This window comes from Notolabrus celidotus, chromosome 5 (genome assembly GCF_009762535.1).
Source record: "Notolabrus celidotus isolate fNotCel1 chromosome 5, fNotCel1.pri, whole genome shotgun sequence".
Lineage (NCBI taxonomy): Eukaryota > Metazoa > Chordata > Actinopteri > Labriformes > Labridae > Notolabrus > Notolabrus celidotus.
In genome coordinates, this window is record NC_048276.1 from 15,159,210 (window position 1) to 15,179,291 (window position 20,082).

Consider the following 20,082-nt stretch of genomic DNA (forward strand, 5'->3'; position numbering starts at 1 on the left):
CAGGCCAGCTGATAGATATAGTTTGGTAGCTGAAATAGTTTGGTAGCTGAAATAGTTTGGTAGCTGAAATAGTTTGATAGCAATTCACTTGTTGTTTTAGTAAATCATCAAGTTTATCCTGTTTATCACTCTAAATGACAATAACACAATGTCAAGACACAACATCTGAGCACTGCTCCAACTTTAAACTTGACTTAAAGTTAGTTGGCCTTTGGTGGTGGTGGTACATTTTTTATGGTGATTAAAGCTCTCTAACCACAAAAGTTTTGAAAAGAGATAAATATCTTGGAAACCAAACACAATAGCTCTGTGCTTCCTAAAACTGATCTCGATATAAATTCTTCAGCTGGCCTTAACTGAACACATCCCAACATCTTGACTGATTGTTGTATGCCTGTGATGGAAGAATACAACTCATCACAACTCAAGCTTTACCTTGCTTTCCCACTGACCAGAGTACAAATCTGAGTCTTCTCTGTATCACTTTATCCAGTCTTTGTATGTTTGGTTGTAATAAAAGCTTTATGCTCCATTTTAAGTCGAAGCGTCAGTTTCTGGCTGCTTTGGATAAAACTAACTTCATGCTCATATCAGGCGGAAAATATGAGGGGAAGACTGAGGTTTCATTGCACAATCACATATTTCCGTCCATAGAGGCCTCTTAACTGATCATGTCTTAACCTGACTTTACCTTTGCTAATTCGACTGCTATTTGTGTTTGAGTCAAAGGGATGAGTCAAAGGGAATTCTCTAGTTTGGCCTCTAAAATTGTTTTTGTTTCAGCTAAATGTACATTCAAGTAGAATGACTACATGAAGGAAACCCTGGAAACCAGCTGGCGCTTTAATATTCCCAGAGAGAGAGCACAGCAGAGAGATGTCCCCACATCTCTGTGTTGACTCATCTCAACACTCCCAGGGCAGGATGACCTCCCACAGTCTCTATTCACTTCTTACTCAATGAGCTGCTCAGTGCAGATTAATCACAAGCATGATGGTGTAACATAAAGGCCACTACAGGCCACACCTGTGATATGTGTTAAATACTAGCACCTGGCCAAAGAGTACAACGTTTCTGTCTAAAGGCACATAGACTCCTCCTTCATTAAGAGAAACACAGCTATTGTTACTGAAGGGGGTATTTAGCTTCTGGGGATTAGATGAGTCCTCAGGTCACACTGAGTATCTAACACTCAGGGGTGTAAGAGTTAAAAAAGTTTGATTGCCATTGGCAAGAATGACTTCCTGGAGTCAGTTTTATACTAAATGTGTTTCTGTGTGTTTTACCAGGATGTCATGGAGTAGGTGGGGGTAATTGTCCAGGATACCAAGTGGCGTGGACAGCATCCTGGTCTCTGGCACCGCTGTGTCCAGCTCCTCAGACACAAAGACACTGGCTTTGCAGATTAGTTTAAATCAAACTCTCTGATCAGCTACTAGTTATCTAGGATCTCAGAAAACATGAAAGTGTATCATTGAAGATGCTAAAGAGAAAGAAACGGAAGGACTAAGAATACATATCAGGACAATCTGTCCTAGTGTGTGTTAATGACACATGCCGTGTGCTATTACACACTTTAACCAGCAGATAGTGTGCATGTGCTGTGTAACCTGTTAAACTGCCACATCTGCTGTAAATACAGACAAGGGTTTGAATGCATTAGAGATGAAAAAAACCCTGACCTTTCTTTCTCCAACATGAAAATAACTTCACAGATTTTAAAGAAATCTAGGCTGATTTGCTTCATACAATATTTCTAAATACTCATAAAAAATTGGGGCCAATAAAAGAGAAATGGCAAAAAAAGTAAGCATGTTCTGAGAAACATTTTCATGTTTTAGTGATGCCTGACTGTAATTATTTGCATGTGAATGTGTTCAGTTGACTCTACAGTATCTTAATATCCAACAGCGTTTTGTCACACCTCTGAAAACCTTAGAGGCTGATATACGGTCAGGTCCATAAATATTAGGACATCGACACAATTCTCCTCTTTTTGGCTCTACACAGCACCACAATGAGTTTGAAATGAAACGAACAAGATGTGCTTTAACTGCAGACTTTAAGCTTTAATTTCAGGGTATTTACATCCAAATCAGGTGAACGGTGTAGAAATTACAACAGTTTCTATATGTGCCTCCCACTTTTTAAAGGACCAAAAGTAATGGGACAAACTAAACAATCATAAATCAAACTTTCACTTTTTAATACTTGGAATCAACTCCAGACCTTTTACCTGCTTAATTGATGATGAAATAACGAGGGATTAGCCCACACCTGTCCATGAAATAGCTTTTGAGTCGATTGTCCCATTAATTTTGGTCCCTTAAAAAGTGGGAGGCGCATATAGAAACTGTTGTAATTTCTACACCGTTCACCTGATTTGGATGTAAATACCCTCAAATTGCAGCTGAAAGTCTGAAGTAAAAGCACATCTTGTTCGTTTCATTTCAAACCCATTGTGGTGCTGTATAGAGCCAAAAAGAGGAGAATTGTGTTGATGTCCCAATATTTATGGACCTGACTGTATAAAAAGTCTTAAGCTGCATTGACACTTGTAATATAGGTTATTTAGAGTGTGTAAATAATGTAAGACCCAACACAAAACTTTTCTAAAGATGTCAGGTCTCATTCCAGTCAACACAATGAAACACAGTTTGAACAGAATTTTGCTTTATTTACGGAGAGGAACACATTTTGTCATTAAGACTTACATTTTGTTTGAGCCCACAGACCCAAAATAATTATTTTGTATATTTTGGTCTATAAAAGCAATGCTTTCCATTCAGCGTGGATTACAATACCGCAGATCATCACAGCACAAAAAAAAACTTGCTTTATATTTCCCTTTGTACATTGAAGACAAGTCAGTCAACTTAAACAGGAGACTTTCACTACTTCAGAAATGTGACCACTGCTTTTTTCAATAATAGAAAACAACCAAGTGTGTGATTTAAAGTGTGAGTGTGATTTGACCTGAGTATTACACTGTGTTCTCTGTGTGTACAGCCGTGTTCAAATGTGTGTACCTCTTGTCGTGGCATTTTTATCACAAACAAGTCAACTTTGAAATGAGTTGTATGCTTGTAGAAACAGCAGGACGTCAAGAGGTTCACCATTGGAGGTTTGACCACAACGGTTTGTGTGTTTGTGTTTGAACCAATCATCATAACAGGTACTTAATGTGTGCACATCAAAAATCACTTTGGTGTTGTTCATAGCCATTAACTGATTTGAAACTTAAGTTAATACTCATTGACAACATCAGTGTTTACATCTTTAAAAAAATACTAGTCTAATTCCCACAGGGCCAGCTTAAGCTTATAGACTGTTCATTTAAACAACAGTAAGCAAACTGGCCTCATATAGCAAAATGATGACAGTACAATTGGTAAATAACCCTAAAATAGATCACAAATCAAAACACTTTTTGTTTGTTAACATACAAGTGTTAGTCCTTGAATCAGCTGCTTGATAGTCCTCGAATCAAACACTAAGATAAAAGTTAATTTAACAAGATCTGTACATCAAACACAAATCTGATTTAACACGGTCACTAAATTCACCGCTCAGTGACAGCCTGTCACACTGCTGTTAGCTTCTAATAGACGGTTTATAGGGCATGTGATTGCGTCATGCGGGGACCAGAGATCAGTCAATGACAGATTCCTGTGTCAGGACTTTAACGCTCAGATTTGTGTTTGTTGTTGTTTAGTAATTTTTAGTTTACATCATGTGGAAAAAAATCCTCAGTTCATTGCACAAAAAAATACTTTTGACAAAGTCACCCAAGAATAACTTTGGCATGTTTTATTAGGCAAAATATATTCAAAAATATTGAAATTCCCATTAAAATAGCATAAAGCAGACATGTCAAATTCAGAGGAAAGAGATGCACTTAACCAAGGTGCACAGGTTACAACACAGAAATAATCTAAGTATTTGAACAACTGAAGTAACTGTTACTGTTACATTTACAGATCTCTTTCTATATATACACACACATGTGTGACTATTTACAGAGAGGACATGATGCTCACTGCTGTACACAGGGTATCTGTGCAATGTTACGTAGCACGTAAATGTCCCTGTAAGTTTACTGCTGTACCCAGTAAGAATTAGTTCATACCAATGGGCTACTCCCCGTGACACACAGTGTCACAAACATTACGGCATTGATTTTTTACCCCCCTTATTTAAATAAAACTATTTTCATATTATACATTTCATATTTTGTTACATTCAAGGTATAGATACAATTTGTATCAACAAGCAAAAGTCAATTCTAGACATTTGTGGCTTAGTTGTTTGCGGCACGTTCAAAGGGAGGATGGGAACCATGAACAACATTCTGACCTTTAACCTTTCAGAAATACAGTTCTCTACTGACACGGTACATTTCAACGTTATTTGAGTGTTTGAATGTTGGACTGGAAGTAGTCAATCACCCTGTGAACAGTTTTTCTTGAAGTTGTCTTGGGAGCAACAATGATTTTTAGATACAACTTTTATTAGAAAAAAAAAGACAAAATCATCCCTTCATTTTTCCTTTCTTTTATCCTGTAATATAAAAACATCCAGAAGATACGCATCAAAGCTAGAAATTCTAGCCTTAATGATTAGAGCAGCACCTCACACTTGCATTTTAACATTTTGGACCTGCATTTAAAAGCCACAGCGCTTCTGGTGTGAATTTGCTCTGATACTTGTCAAGCCCACATTGTCCATGAGTGCATTTTATCTGATTACAGACAAGTGGCTGCTCTGTGGCACTCTGCCAGAAATAGTAACACACATGCTCGTGGGCCAAATCAGCAGCTAAAATTAAATCATGTGTGCACTTCTTTATGAAAGCAAACAACTAATCGAGATTAAAGGATCTAACAAAGTTAAAAAGATTTGACATTGATTTCATGCCTGCTAATTAGTTCTTTCAGAAAAACAAAGTAATCTTATTCTGAGTTCATCAGGGTGATTAACCACTCCACAGACATAATCTTACATCTCAATAATGTTCAAACAGATTTAAGTCAGATTATGTGATTTTAATTTGGTCTCTAATCAGAGACCCCATTGTCATGCTTTAGTTTTGGATTTGTTTTTCCACCAGTGAGAACACAAAGGACATGGAGAGACCAAGGTTTGTCATGTAAACTATAACAATTCAACCTTCTCAAGGAAAAAGGATGGCACGCAAACTTTTAGCCAAATGCCAGAAACAACCTTGACAGCAGCCTTGCAATCTGATTGTTTCACATGTAGAAACATTAGGCAGTTTGTTTCACCTTCTCATGAACAGACAGCCGGCCTTAAGTGGCCTCGTCTTTTTTCATGAAAAAACAAAGTCAGCAAAGCCCAAAACTCTTTTGGGCAAAACACATTCAAATGTTTTTTTTTCTTTATGTCTGTTCATACACCACGGCTGTACCTAAACATTAAAAAGAAATAGATATTTTTGATGCACCATCAACGAGACAAAATCTGAATAAACTCTGTTAAAGAGGAATACCACTCAGTTAAAAAATTCTCACTCAACTTCTCAGTGATATCACGAAAAACTTTCATAAATCCTAAAAGTGTGGTCTGTTATGCTGATTCACTCAACTTTCCTGATCTCCCTGTTTTAAATCATTATTCAGATAACAAAACACAAGAACTATTAACTGTCCTCTATTCATTTTTTGTTATCCAACAAGAAGCCTGAATCCTACAAATAAGTGGCATCTCCCTTTAAGCATACTCAAAGCATGATATTGCTATTAGGGCTGGCTTTACATGTTGCAAACAGCTCTGAACTCTTAGGTTGGACCACTTTGTCCTGAGGGTGGGAGTCAAGAAAAGGAAACGGATTATCAACATCAAAGGTGGTGATCCTCTTGGGAGCATGCATGTGCTTAGTGATATTAATACTCATGTGCCCTTTAGTTAAAAAGAGATCAATTTGACCTTATGACCTTGGGGGCACACCATATGTAACAATGGGAAACTCATGGCCCCCACCCTACATTTTCAAGCTCCAAACACTGGTTCAACCACTGCCAAAAGTTCATGAAACTGTAGAAAAATGTTGTAGCCTTTCAGGGATTTGTTTTTTATCCTTTATGGAGACCAATTCAGCAATTTTCCAACTAATTTGACCGAAGCTGCATCATTTAAAACCATCCTATTAGCTCCTTTTGAAAGAACTTGAGGTGCATAACAAGCACATACACAAAAAGTACAGTTTTGCAATACTACCTTGATGTTTCAGCTGTACATAACCCACTTTAAGATACTACATGTTACATGTAGGATTTTCACAAAATATATCACTTCTAAATCAGATTACTCTTGCCAGTAACGACCGCTTTTTTTGGCAGGGCAAGACAGAATTAGAAAATTGAAAGCATCCTGAGAGCAATGTGCTGCAAGGCACAGCCAAACCCTTCCATGATCCTTGGAAACTGGCTGTATATATGCTTAGTTAAAGTCTGTATTAGTACAACACAGCCAAGCATAAAAAGCCATTCAATAAAATTACATTTTCAATATGCCGTATAGCGTATATTTCGGTTTTAAAATTTCATGATTTAAACCCCATGATCCACATATATCACAAAATCAGTCCTGTATTCAGCTCCCTCAGAGGCTAGAGTTTTTTTACTTTATCTGACAAATTTATTATCAGGCAAAGTTTCAGTCTGTTGCAAAATTCTTTGTGCAAACATTAAAAAATTGTGTCAGTAAACACTTATTCCACCTCAAATAGAACATTTCTACTTAAGCAACAACACAACCCTGTGAAATCATCCCTCAGTGTTTTATTACATTTACATGTACGTAAGAAACTAGGTAACTATCACAAATCAGCTTCAGTCATGAAACTGGCCAACTACTACGGCAATAGCTGGATTTCTTTGAACAATGCTTTTCAATTCTGAACGGATTGCCAAACTCAAAATCAGGAATCTAGCCGAGTTAGAGTTTCACTTTTCCTTCAGTTGATACAGGTAACTAGACTTTGCACCGGCAAAAGTTGAAACTCTTGACTTAAGTGCATGTAAAAGTAGTAATTTGACATAATCTTTACCTTCCCCCCCAAAAAAACTGCTCCACTAAGAACTTGAAGGAGTCCATTAGAGCTACTGTTTGAAACAAAGATGCTTTGAATATTTTCACACTGAAAAGAATTAGCACAACAAATCTGACAGATATATTAATAGGAAAATCCTGGACGTAGCATCTAATCAAACCAGATAGTTAACTATATAATACATTATAGGAAATTATTCAAACACAGATGTTAATTTATAATATAATCCAATCAATTCTGATAACTAAAACATAAAGTAATGTAGAATACTGACACTATATAAATAATTTTTTTTGGCATTATTTAGCAGCTTATAAATGACTTTGAAATAATGGCTTTTGTGTGATTATATGTACATAGAAATGTGCACATGTATACAAGTCAAATCTCTTGTTTGGCTTGCTTTGTGCACTGTCAAATTCTACCAAAATAGTAGCTTTGTTAAGTGAGGCTGAGAAAATATATCTCTTTAGATACTGAGATAGTGCTTTACATTTGAAAATAGGAGGCTTCAAAGAGTAAGACTTTCATTGAAACCGATCAGACAATGACTAAAAGCATGAGGTCATTCGGATATAAGGCCATTAAATGTCAGGGTTCATGCTGTGAGGTATGTACCTACCTCCCTTTGACTTATCTCCAAAATGAATGCACAAAAAGTCACAAGAATTATTTACACCAGAGGCAGACCTAAGCACGGTTATTTATAGTTCCACTGCACCAGAAACACTTCAGATGCCTTTCATAGCACATTCACAGCGCCTGAACAAGATCTTCATAAAAGCTACATGATGTACAAATGTTGACGTACTCTTATGTCAGCCAGATATGAGAATTTAGATTTATTACTTCCTGTCCTCACTGTAATGCTATGTAGCTAATTTGTTCAAATGTACTTCTACATGGACAGCATTTATCATAATTCTAGCAAGTCAAATGAACCAGCTAGTTAATTAAGATGCTTCCAGTTCTAATGATTTAACACCAAGGTGCAATAATTATTGAATTCTATGGTAATAATTGGTAAACTTGTAAAAGAAGGACTCAACTAATGATGAAATGCTTTTTCATGACTGGTGTTCTTACTGCTCACCTGCCTTGCAGTCAACTTCAGGTGAACCTGCTGTCCATACATATTTTCATGTTATTGATTGGATAAATTAACTGAGCAGCACAAAAATTGATCTTAAGGATATGCCAGTCAGGTTGAATGTTTTCTGACAACACATTTTATGTGAGCTTGAATGAAGGTTTAATCAATCATAAAGTTGGTTGGAATGCAGCTCCTGCTCAGGTGGTATGAATACGTCATGAACCAGATTTCTAATAAGGTTCAACCTAATTTTAACTGATGTAATTGTAGCTTTCTCATGTGAAAGATCTTACAATTTAAGATCAACTTATGAGACAAACTTCCTCTATACTTGTTTCTTCTGTGTCACCTCGTGTAAAATCTGATAAACAGATTTCCCTCCTAACACATTTAGAAAGAAAAAAAACCTCCTGAGGGCAGATGTTGCACATGCAGCAACATGAAACCAGTGCCTATCTTTGCAATAAAAAAATGTGCATTTCCTTTGTCGTATCCCATCAAATGTGAATAAAAAGCTCAATGGCATGACCTCAATTTTGTTACAATGACAGCGGCGAGTTGCTGAGGGTCTGTCAAATGAGGGTTCTTCTCCATTACTGAATGGACTACATACGCAGGAAAGATGTTACAAAGGTTCCGATATGTTTGATACTGGTGGTCTGGGATGACGTACCGCTCTTGGTGTTCAACTGCAGATGGCGTCTCCCATGGTGAGTTCCAGATTTGTTCCATTTTTTCTGGCATGCTGCGGACCATCACCCGCTCGCAACACGGCATAAGGCTGTTACTCAATGGATATGAATGATATTCATAGGACTCACTTCCACACGGCAGAGGGTCCCAGCTGGCGTGCTGCTCACGGCACAGTGGCGGTCTCCTCTGTCTCATTGGGTTGCTATCATATAGCCTTGAGTCTGATATGCTGTCCATACGAGTCATACCGAGAGACCGTGTGGGCTGTGAGGACAGAGGTGGGAGAACATTTTGAGTTAGGGGATAGTCTCCAGGACAGCTAGACCTGGCCCCCACTGCCACATGCTGGATATGGGGAGCCAGACGAGATCCAGAATGCTGCTTACGCAGGCCCTGTTTGGGTTCCTCTGGTCCGTAACTTTGCACTCTTGTCAGTGCTTCATGACGAAACCCATGGGAGAAAGCTTGCATCCTAGCTTGTGCGCTAGTCTGCTGCTGCCCTTTCATGCTCTCCTCTAAGCTACTGTCCACCGAGCTCGGGTAAAGGTCCCCGTAAGAGGAGAACGAGTCACTGTTCGAATGGCTGAGGCAGGATTCAACGCAGTGGCTGGGATTTCTCTGATACACACCATGCTCGTGCTCCATGCTACAGAAACTGTCGACGTTGTGCATGCTGCTCATGCTCATATTTGAAAAATCACTGTGCAGTGAATAATAGCCATGATCGCTAACTGAGTCATACTTTGGGAACTGTTCACTGTAAGTAACAGAGGCGCCATGACTATTTGTAACTAAAATAGGAGGGTACTGTACACTAGACATGTGCTCCAGAGAACTGTGTGCGAACTGCAGAGAACCCGGCACCGGGCTGCTGGCTGATCGTGTGTTCAAGGCACCAGCTGCGTGGCTCTTGACAGGCTGCATGGTGGGCACACTGAGAGCAGACACAAGGGAAGGCACTGAATTCGCCTCAGACTTCCTCATCGCGGACAGCGCCTCAGGAGGTTCACAGGCCACTGAGCGAATACTGGGGTCAGATTGGCGTTTAGGTGCCACACGTTTGGCCTCAGAGCTGCCGTCCCCCTTTACAGTTGCAGGCCCCATACCACACTTAATTAAAGCCCCCTCACTCATCGTCTTCACTGCAGACAACTTGGCAAAAGCCCGAAGTTCATCCGCCACTGACCGCTGTGGCTGGTTGACACGCTCAGGATGATAGTACTTGCACTTATGTCCATACGTGCACTTTTTCCCTTGATTGAAGAAAGAGTAAAATGAGCCGTTAAAAGGAAAATGATGAAATTTGAAATGTTTCAGATATTGTTTTTAAAAAAGTTTTGGAACTTACCATAAGGGCAGGGTTGTTTTTTATGCTCAGGGACAACTGGACGCTTGCGTAAGAAATTTTCTAAACTTGGACCATGTCTTCCTAGAGGATCATCAGGTGGCATAAACCTAGTGCAAACAGTAATTCAAAAGTTTTGATTATCCATGTCAGATTGTTAAAATTAAAGTGTACAAGGTTTGGTAAATCACAGTTAGGAATATCTGTTGTGTAAGAACTTCAAGAAGTACCTTGGCATGAGTGTTGATGATGTACTGTGCAGGATTGCTATACTTGGATGCTGTCTCTGATTTATTTATGCTTTAGTTGTAACTTTCTATTTTTGATGTGAGCCGTGGCCCCCCCCTCCACACTTTTTTTCCTTTCTTTTTTGTTTTTCTTTTTTGTGTTAGGTTAGGTTGTCTTTGTATTGTTTGTATTGCTCTGTGTATTTTTATGTTTTCAATGCTGTCACCATAAGGAAGTGTATATCTGACACTGTCCACTTGAGATATGATATCTTTTATATATGCATAAGCTTCCCTTTTGACAATTTCTGATTGTTTGCTTTAGTATGTGTCTATATTGGAAAAGTTCAATAAAAACATATTCAAAAAAATAAAAACTAAATTAAAGTGAACAGAGATCCTGCCACAAACAGAAATACTAACTTCTTCCAGTCAGCATAAGTCAGTATAATATTAGTACTTTACCTTAAAACCAAAAAATGAAGAACAGTTTCTTACTTGTCGTTGACAAACGAGTACATGAGGAGACGCTCTTCTATGAACTTCTTCCACTCTGGCTTTTCATTTTGCAGGTCCCTGTAGTTGTCATTCGACACGATAATTCCATCAGAATCATAAGCCAGCTTCACTATGAAGCGATCATCATAGCACACCACTCTCCTGCCTTGAACTCTCCGGGATGGGGTGAAAACCAGGATCTTTTCTTTTTCCAGTTTGCGTAATATCTCCTGATCTGAAAAATAAGTTTGAAGTTAGTACTAATGATGTTCAACATATCATTATATGCTAACCCTAATTGTATCACAGCAACAACCAAAGCAACACAATGCCCTGCTTCTCCATCAACATGACATTAGCCTTCTTACATACACGGCTGAAATTGGACTTCAACCACAAACCGTTTACTGACATCAAATAGCTTAGTTATTTTATTACCTGTGATGAGGGCATCAGGCCTCGACTGTTCCTTCCTCCAGGCTGGGACAAATACTGTGATGTCTTTGTGTCCTTTCTCCAAGAACCATTCAACAGCAAGTTGGATACCACGGCAAGAGAAAACCTCCTTGTTCCCATGGCTAGAAAACAAAATAGTGAGCTTTAATCTCTCCACAGATAAACTTCATCAGAACATTCTGTATTAAGAGAAGCTGAATTTTATGAAATTATATTTCTGCTTAAGTCTTACCTCATCGCCACATTTGAACCATCAATGACGATAGGCCTGAGGTTATCATAAGTATCCACAGAGTCGTCTTCCACTGAAACCTCTGGGCTGACGGTCTCTTTCACACAGGGGGACTGTGATATCGATGCAGCAGTGCTGCTGCAAGGTTGGCTCTCTGGCTCTACTTTGTTTCCAAGCCTCACTAACTCAGCAAGAACATCATTAATAAGTGCAGCAGCCCCCAACTTGTTGAGTACCGTCTCCACCTGCTCCCCAGAGTAGCCCAATTTTAAGGCAAAGTCCATCTTAGTCTGGTACTCCTTGTTGCTGGCAGACTTGATCCCTGGTCCTGTGCTGGTGTCATCCTCACGGAGATCTTGCGCAGTGCTACTCTGGGAAAAACTGGGCCGGTCAAGGCATGGAGAGCGGCAGAGCTGTCTGTGGGGTTTTGTGACAGCTAAGGGCTCCCTCTTCTTACACCTGCTGCCGCTCACCTGAGCCCTCGGCTGTTTCCACTCTTCTGATTCGCTCTCTGAGCTGCTTCCATCCTCAGAATCATCAGTGGCGTGCTGCGCCTCGCTTGAGTCAATGTTCTCCTCCCTCCATGGGCGTTTTTCCATTTTGAGCTTCTCCACCGTTGACCATACTGTCATCACGTTCGTCCAGGCACCTCAGATTTCCACCCCATGCTTCCTCACCTCTGCCGCAACCAGGGAATCATACTCAGTGCTAGACTTGAGCACTACGGGCTCTTTGTTTCGAGATAAAGTAACACGGTCTCCCTTATGTGGGCAGGAAATGATCAAAATATTAAATCCTGAAAGAGAGCAAAATAACATATGCAAGTTTCAATTAGTGACACAGCAAATTTAGCAAATGACAAACAGGTGACATCTAAAGCATCAGGGCCAAATGTCAAGGACAGAAAACAAGTATCTTAAATTCAGGAATTTAAAATAGCACAGTTAAATGTAGAAGTTTTCTTAGTCTTCTATGTACTTATGGTAGACCAGTCAATTCTCCACCTGTGAGAAAGACTTCTATCTGGGTGAAGTGACAAGATTAATCAGACAAATGGAACGTATTAGTCACCCACCCAAATAAGCAAATGACCGAAAAACAGAGCGGTGCAGGGAAGGGACTGATATGAATGTGAATATTTGTATGTTCTCTTGATCTCACTATGATCCGATGATTGTGGTTTGCAAACTCTAAAACTGATCAAGTCTAGTCTTTCATTTGCATGTGTACAGACTAGAGTTCTTCTCTGACACATTCTGCACATTCAAAGTGTTTCACAGCATCTAACAGAGTTTGTACTGCAATTTGACATTTTCTGTTCTAGAGAAATATGAATATTCACTATTACCAATTTTCTATAGCATCAGCATGTGAATACTGTCAAATGTAACCTTTTCCCATAGACTGTATAAATAATGGACGTAATATCCTCGACATCAGACATCTGTTTCTAAAGCGCTGTTTTGAAGTCAATTGTCAGCGGGAACCGTATTGGATATGCTGAAGTCAACCTAATGGCTGTCGAGCTAGTATAGAGGCGTGCTTTGACCCTCCTAACCAACAGCTCCAGTGTTCCTGTCTGTCAATCAAGTCAGCTGTGCCTCTCATAGTGGAAAACTCGTAATCTTAATACCTTTTAAATTGCTGTGTTATGAAACAATCCCCCCCCCGTACAGTGTGTGCGGATAAAGAAATGAGCTTTCAAGACTACACTCGTTTTTTGTACCAGGCTGCAAACATGTTTATTTCTGCTGTCAAGATCGGCTTTTTTCTTACTACACATCCTCCTTTTTGTTCATACCTAAAAATAAACACTCCAAAGACGACACAGTGTACCCAACTGGTAGCCTGCAGCTGTGCTTTAAAATACCAGAGTAATGGGTTTTACTGATGACCATGTATATGTTCTGTTTAGTGTAATTAACATACTTGATGTCACTTTTTGTCTGATGTTGCATCTGTAGTATCCAAGCAGTAACCTCCTGTCTCAAAATATGAAACCCTTATGGAAGTGTTATAAACTGCAATTCATCGAGAAGAAACCCAATAGACACCAATTCAAAAAAGACGATCTTTGCAGCATTAATAAACATGTACAGCCTGGTTCAAAAAACAGCTTAGCTCTATGTAGCTAATTTCTCTATCAGCACACACTGTACAGGGGCTGAATTTTTTCTAACACGACGGTTCAGAAGATATTGAGATTATGAGTTTTTGCCCAAATAAGGACATGGCTGACTTGACTCCCGGACGGGAACACATAGCTGTTGGCTAGGAGGCTCAAACTCCGCCCCTTTACGTCACACTATGCCTGGTTGAGTTCCGCATTTCCAATATGGCTGCTGTCGTCGACTGACTTCAAAACAGCGTTCAGGAACAGATGGGTGACGTCACGGATACTACGTCCGTTATTTATACAGTCTATGGTAGTACCCTGTCAAATGACCTAATGGCTAATTTAGTCATTTTTTGACTATTGTATGAGTATGCATCAAGTGGCAACCACCAGTCAAAAAATATGAGTCCAATGCGGAAGTGCTAAAAGCTGCAGTTCAACGAGGATCCGCTTGAGGCTGGCTACCAGTAACCACATACACACCAATTCAAAAAAGCCGATCATTACAGCAGAAATAAACTATTTACAGCTTGGTACAAAAGAGGAGTGTAGTCTGGAAAGCTCATTTCTCGATCAGCACACACTGTAGGGGGGGGGTGAGTTTTTTTCTAACGCGGCAATTTCGAAGATATTGAGATTACGAGTCTTTCAATGACAGGTGGGAACACTGTAGCTGTTGGCTAGGAGGCTCAAAGCCAGCCTCTTTACGTCACACTGGCTAGACAGCAGCAATATGGCTTCCGCCGCCGATTGGCCTCAAAACAGTGCTTCAGAAACAGATGTGTGACGTCACAGATACTACGTCCGTATTTTATACAGTCTATGGTCTGCACTGACCCATAGAAATAAACTATACAAAACAGAAACGTCTAAAATCTAGAAATTGCCATGTTTAATTAAATTGAAAAATTTGTGAGTATGCCGTCAGTGTTTAGAATCTATGTTTAAAATGGAAAACTGAGTCAAGTAAAACATTTTAAAAGTATAACCATGTCATTTCGTACTTGGAGATGATATCTCATAAAAATATACATACATACAAAATACTTGTCCCTGATTTCACAGTGTATGCAGATAAATATGTAAATAGACAGAACAGCAACAGACCACAATGTCTGTGTCTCTGACTGGCTGGTTTTAAACTGATAGGTCCTTTCATCCTGCGCAAAACGTTTCAATGTACTGCAGAACAATCCTCACTACTATGAGCACAAAAGCCTCAGTGGTGTCGTAAGCAGCATACACACACACGCACACACACACACACACACACACAGGGTGAATGCAAGAGTTAACATAAGCTGAGACAAAGTGTGGGCTGAACAGAATATCCCTGCACCCCCAGCCCTCTGACAGACTCTCTAAATTGTACGGGATTCCTAAGGGAGCTGTTGTATGGTCAGGCAGATGTCCACAGTGCACATTTACAAACAAGTAATGATGATCGTTTCATCTTAATAACACGTGCCATAATGAACAGATACACCAACTGCACTGCACTTTCCCTCAGTCTCGCAGAACAGAATACAGCGAGCTTCAAGAGGCGCAGCCCATGATGTGCGTTGCTTAGCAACACAGCCTTGTCATCAGCTAACTCCTTTTTACCAGTCACGACTAACACAAACACGGCTCATCATCTCTCTTCAGGCAGTCAGTAAACGCAGAACACTTACAGCTACACTACAACTCTACACCAATACTCCTGAGGCAGCATATCTGCAATAAAGAGATGACATTACTTAGACTTTTATGAGTGCTGACCAATGAGGATTATAGATTAAAAGAGGTTCATCTGGATTATTTCATGTTTGAGTTCAAACAGTGAATGACCAGTGAAGTTGTCTGCGCTCTCTCTACCGTCAACATGATTCATGAACTGATATATTAAATATAATACATCACGCAAACCATATGTCATGGCTACTCCATCATCAGGTGATAAACAGGACTCATCTTCATGGAGGACCTTGAAGGTTGTGTGATATTTTGAGGGTGTTGGTTACAGCATCAGTAACACACACTGTCTCAGTGCTGACCATGAATTGTCTTTTGGGAACAAAATTATGTTTGAAGATTTAAAACAATAAGCTGAAAAAGGACAGCTGTTGTTGGACTGCGTCGTAAACACACACACACACACACACACACACACACACACACACACACACACACACACACACACACACACACACACACACACACACACACACACACACACACACAGAGCCCTCTGCCTTTTTAAACGTTTTAAGACCACATCATTACATGTTTTAAGGGAACACAGCAGATTCTCTCCCGTCCACCTCCAGATTCACAGGCTTCGACTCAGCAAGGCCTCCAGACTAGATCTGCACATGCAGAGGCTCGTGTACTGCTGTTTCATAGCAACAAGTGAAGCAGGGCCCTGAAGCCATCTTTTACATTGCTGACCCTACATAGTATCCAATACTATAATCCAGGGATAAACTGTACTTTGGATTGTGTTGGTTGCATATATAGCACCCAGCTAGTCAGACATGTTAAGACAGACAGGTGTTAAATGAATAGCAGCATCCACTGTACAAAAAGGATCAGTCAGCTGATGATGGAGACCCAGAAAACACACAATATATGTTGTTATACTGATCAGACATGTGACACCTCTACAGCTACAATCAGAGGACTGATAGCTGGCTGATAGAAACTACACTGTGTTTTTGTGACTTGTTTATGGATCATCTTACACTTAAAAGAATAAGAACAGTGACACCAAAAACATCCATCTGACCCTGGTTTAACTCTAATCCTTGTGTGAATTTTAGCTGTTATCTTAGCAAGCAATAAACAGTGAAGCTCAAATTATCAGATAAGATAAAAAGTAGTGATAAAGGTGTTACTTGTATCTCTTTGGTAATTGTTAAAAAAATGTGTCTGCTATTTTGGTGAGTATATTGAGAATTATGACTCCAATTTATTACAGATTTAAGTACAGAGCAATAATCGAAACCCCAAACCCTAAAAAGCTATGCTCTGCACCAATATTACAGAAAATTAGGCCATTTCCTCTGAACTTCTATAAATAAAAAAATAAGCAGGAGTATATAATGGATATAACAAATTCTTCCCAAGTAAATTATGTATTCTAAACATTTCCCCTTGCTCTTAAAACCAAAGCCGTTTGCATGCTTCTACTTCTAGAATAAAATCCCCTCTTGGATGATTTTAAAGTAGCCATTTATTTTCAACGAGTAATCTAATTTATTTTGTTTTAAAAACACATTGAAATCTCCAATGCTTCAAAAGCATAAGACAATTCACCCCTTAGTTGGGGTTTATTGATAGATGGACAAATACAAGTGAACTGTATTTTCATATTGTGCCAGTTTGCATGCAACTTAACAGGATGAATGTGTACCAAAATATTATATTTATATCTTTATCTTTATTTTTATGCCTTTGTACAAAGAGAGCAGTTTACCAAGACAAATTCCTTGTGTGTTCCAGCATACCTGGCCAATAAAGCTGATTCTGATTCAATATTCAAACACGAAATTGATCTCGATGACAGTGACCACACAGGGAGCATTCTGAAGTGTTGTAATAACCTACTCAGTTTTATTGATATTTATAGCCTTTCAACTCTTATCCTTACCTTTTTTAGATCTATTTATTTTAACTATTTGTATTCTTAATTTTGGTGCTTTAACTTATTTGAATTACACATATTTTATTTTTGGTTTTCATTAGTCTGTATTTTAATCTCTATTTTATTTTAAGCAATTTTAATTTGCATTATTATTATTATTTCTTATTATTATTTCCCCAATGTATCTTGCAATTGTTTTATTTCTGCTTCTTTCTTGTTTTTCCATCGCTGTAAAGCACTTTGGGTTGCATTTGCTTTGCAGGAAAAGTGCTATATAAATAAAGCTTGATTGATTGATAACTTATAAAGTAGTAGTTGCTGCATAAATCATCTAACTGGCTATAATACGTCAATAGAGAATAAAACTAAAGTGCTTGATATCGTTAGCAGCAGCATCTTGAGTTGAGAGAGATGAGATGGAGACACAATATGACAAACCTTCAAACAGACACTCACAACAGACTTTTTCGACAGATATTGTAACATTGCTCTCCTGCACACGACGTCAGCTTTGTGTTTGAGTTTATTCAGAGCTTGTACATCCTTAGGCCCCGAGATATGTTAGCTCACATTAGCTAACATGTACCGTTACTTAGCGAGCTGAGGAGTCAACATTCAGCTGCATTAACTCACCGGCCTCTCTCGGTTAATGTTGTAGAGAGCGGTTAATGAAACACTATAATAATCTAGTGCTAACTGTCAAGCTTGTCAGGTAACCTAGGTCTCTATTTATGTGCCTGGGCAGTTGGCTAACCTATAATAATTACAGCCAACTCAGTGGATCCACAGGCTAACTCAAGCTAAGCTCTAGCTCCTGAGCGTGTGCTAACGTTTTCACCGGAATACTACAGTAACTTGAGATAAAGTTGACGTTCAGTTATTGTTTCAAAAAGAGGTGAAACCACAGCTACACGACACCAATCTATGTCTAATCTGCACATGTGTTATTGCCATCGTTGACATGAAACGGCGCTCCTCTCACCTCATTGCTGTCATCCTCCTCGCCTGTAACAGTTATGTTTTGCTGCCATTGGCGCTGTCGCAGTTTGGCTGGGGTTGCCAGATAACGGGAGGGAAACAAGTAAACTAAAAAAAAAAATGACACAGGGGTCAAAAGACCGGTACACGCTTTTTGTTTCTGCTTGTGCTGTAAAATCTGTTTGTTTTTTAAAACTCAGTAGCGCTCTCATGATGCTTTCATGATGCTTCGTGACTTGTTGAGATAGTTGGGCAAGTCTCACTGCCACAAACCTGTGTGAATGCTGTGTTCAAAAAGTAAGAACATGCGTGTCAAACATGCGGCCCGTGGGCCAAAACCGGCCCACCTGAGGTTCCAATCCGGCCTGCAGAACAACTTTGCAAAGTGGAAAAATTTCAGATAAGACATTGGCCCAATCTCAATGTCCTTCCTAGGCCCTGAGCCCTGAGCCCTGTGCCCTGCGCCCTTCTTCAACCAATCAAACACAGGAGATCTAGACCATTCTATGGCAAAGACCCAACTTCAAGACAGGGTAAGACTCAGTCTTACCCATAGACTGTATAAAATATGGAGGTAGTATCCGTGACGTCACCCATCTGTTCCTGAGAGCTGTTTTGAAGCCAATCGACGGCAGTAGCCATAATGGAAATGCGGAACTCAACCAGGCAGAGTGTGTCGTAGTGTGAGCCTCCTAGCCAACAGCTATGTGTTCCCGTCTGGGAGTCAAGTCAGTCATGTCCTTATTTGGGCAAAACTCTTAATCCTAATATCTTCTGAACCGTCACGTTAGAAAAAAATTCACCCCCCATACAGTGTGTGCCATTAGAGAGATTAGCTTCGTAGGGCCAAGCCGTTTTTTGAACCAGGCTGTAAACATGTTTATTAATGCTGCAAAGATCGTCTTTTTCCCATTCATATCTATGTGGTTTCCGGTGTTTCTGTAGCCAGCCTCAAGCGGATTTTCGATGTATTGCAGTTTATAGCACTTCCGCATGGGCTTTATCGTTTGAGACCGGAGGTTGCCGCTTGGTCTTACCCCACCTTAAAGCTGGGGTTGGTAGTCAGATTTAGATACACTTTTTGTTATACTGGTTAAAATTATCTTTATGTCCCGATGGCAATCAATACATAATGAGTTCTTAAAAAAGAGCAAAGAAAAGCTGCTATCTACAGCCGGAATAAACCTGGGAAAACACCAACCAATCCCTGACTTTAGGTCCAATTTATGAAACCAATCAAATCCCGTCCTGCCATTCTGCCCGCCTCCTGCGCGTAGATTTCCCCGGCGTACACTCCCCGTTCCCTGCCTCTGCATCTCCTGCCTCTATTTACTGCCCCTCTCGCTCGACCTTGGGCCTGTCCCCTCTGACCTGATGAGGTGCTTTGCTCAGGACTGTAGTCCGGATCAGAGTCTAAAAGCTCTCACTACAGGGGCTCTGACAGGCAAAATAATTAATGACATTTAGTAAGTCCTACAGAAACTTTTTGGAGGAGCTCCGAGGGGAGGGGTTAGACGGAGTCCTGAGGAAATGCTACATTCAAATTCATGCTAGTTTTCCGTGACTACCAACCCTAGCATTAACTACAAATTTTCAATAAAAGTAACTGCTATTTCAGATTTGTCCTCTGGAGGTCACATTAAATCATAGTGCTGATGGAACGCACCTGAACAGTGCTTTTTTCCAGGATTTTTTTCTCAAAGTGAGAAAATAGATGACTTGCTATTTGTATAATCTGGTTGAGATT

The 20,082-nt window shown here is 39.7% G+C and overlaps 1 protein-coding gene across 1 annotated transcript; it reads right to left on the reverse strand.

Annotated features, from left to right (window-relative positions):
- Window positions 1-2,656: 2,656 nt before the first annotated feature.
- Window positions 2,657-18,462, reverse strand: zc3h12b (zinc finger CCCH-type containing 12B). Its single transcript, XM_034684335.1, has 6 exons — window positions 18,340-18,462; window positions 11,617-12,412; window positions 11,367-11,506; window positions 10,929-11,163; window positions 10,207-10,313; window positions 2,657-10,111 (listed from the first exon to the last, which is right to left on the reverse strand). The coding sequence occupies exons 2-6, from the start codon at window positions 12,246-12,248 to the stop codon at window positions 8,682-8,684; spliced, it is 2,544 nt and encodes an 847-aa protein (XP_034540226.1). The 5' UTR covers window positions 12,249-12,412; window positions 18,340-18,462; the 3' UTR covers window positions 2,657-8,681.
- Window positions 18,463-20,082: the final 1,620 nt, after the last annotated feature.

What these genes read in the sequence shown, in the direction of transcription:
- zc3h12b (XM_034684335.1), bottom strand. Translation starts at nt 12,248, where the DNA reads ATGACAGTATGGTCAACGGTGGAGAAGCTCAAAATGGAAAAACGCCCA. An exon ending in GGTTCAAATGTGGCGATGAG is followed by an intron (nt 11,507 to 11,616) that starts GTAAGACTTAAG and finishes TTTGTTTTCTAG; the next exon opens with CCATGGGAACAAGGAGGTTT. An exon ending in AAAACAACCCTGCCCTTATG is followed by an intron (nt 10,112 to 10,206) that starts GTAAGTTCCAAA and finishes TCTTCAATCAAG; the next exon opens with GGAAAAAGTGCACGTATGGA.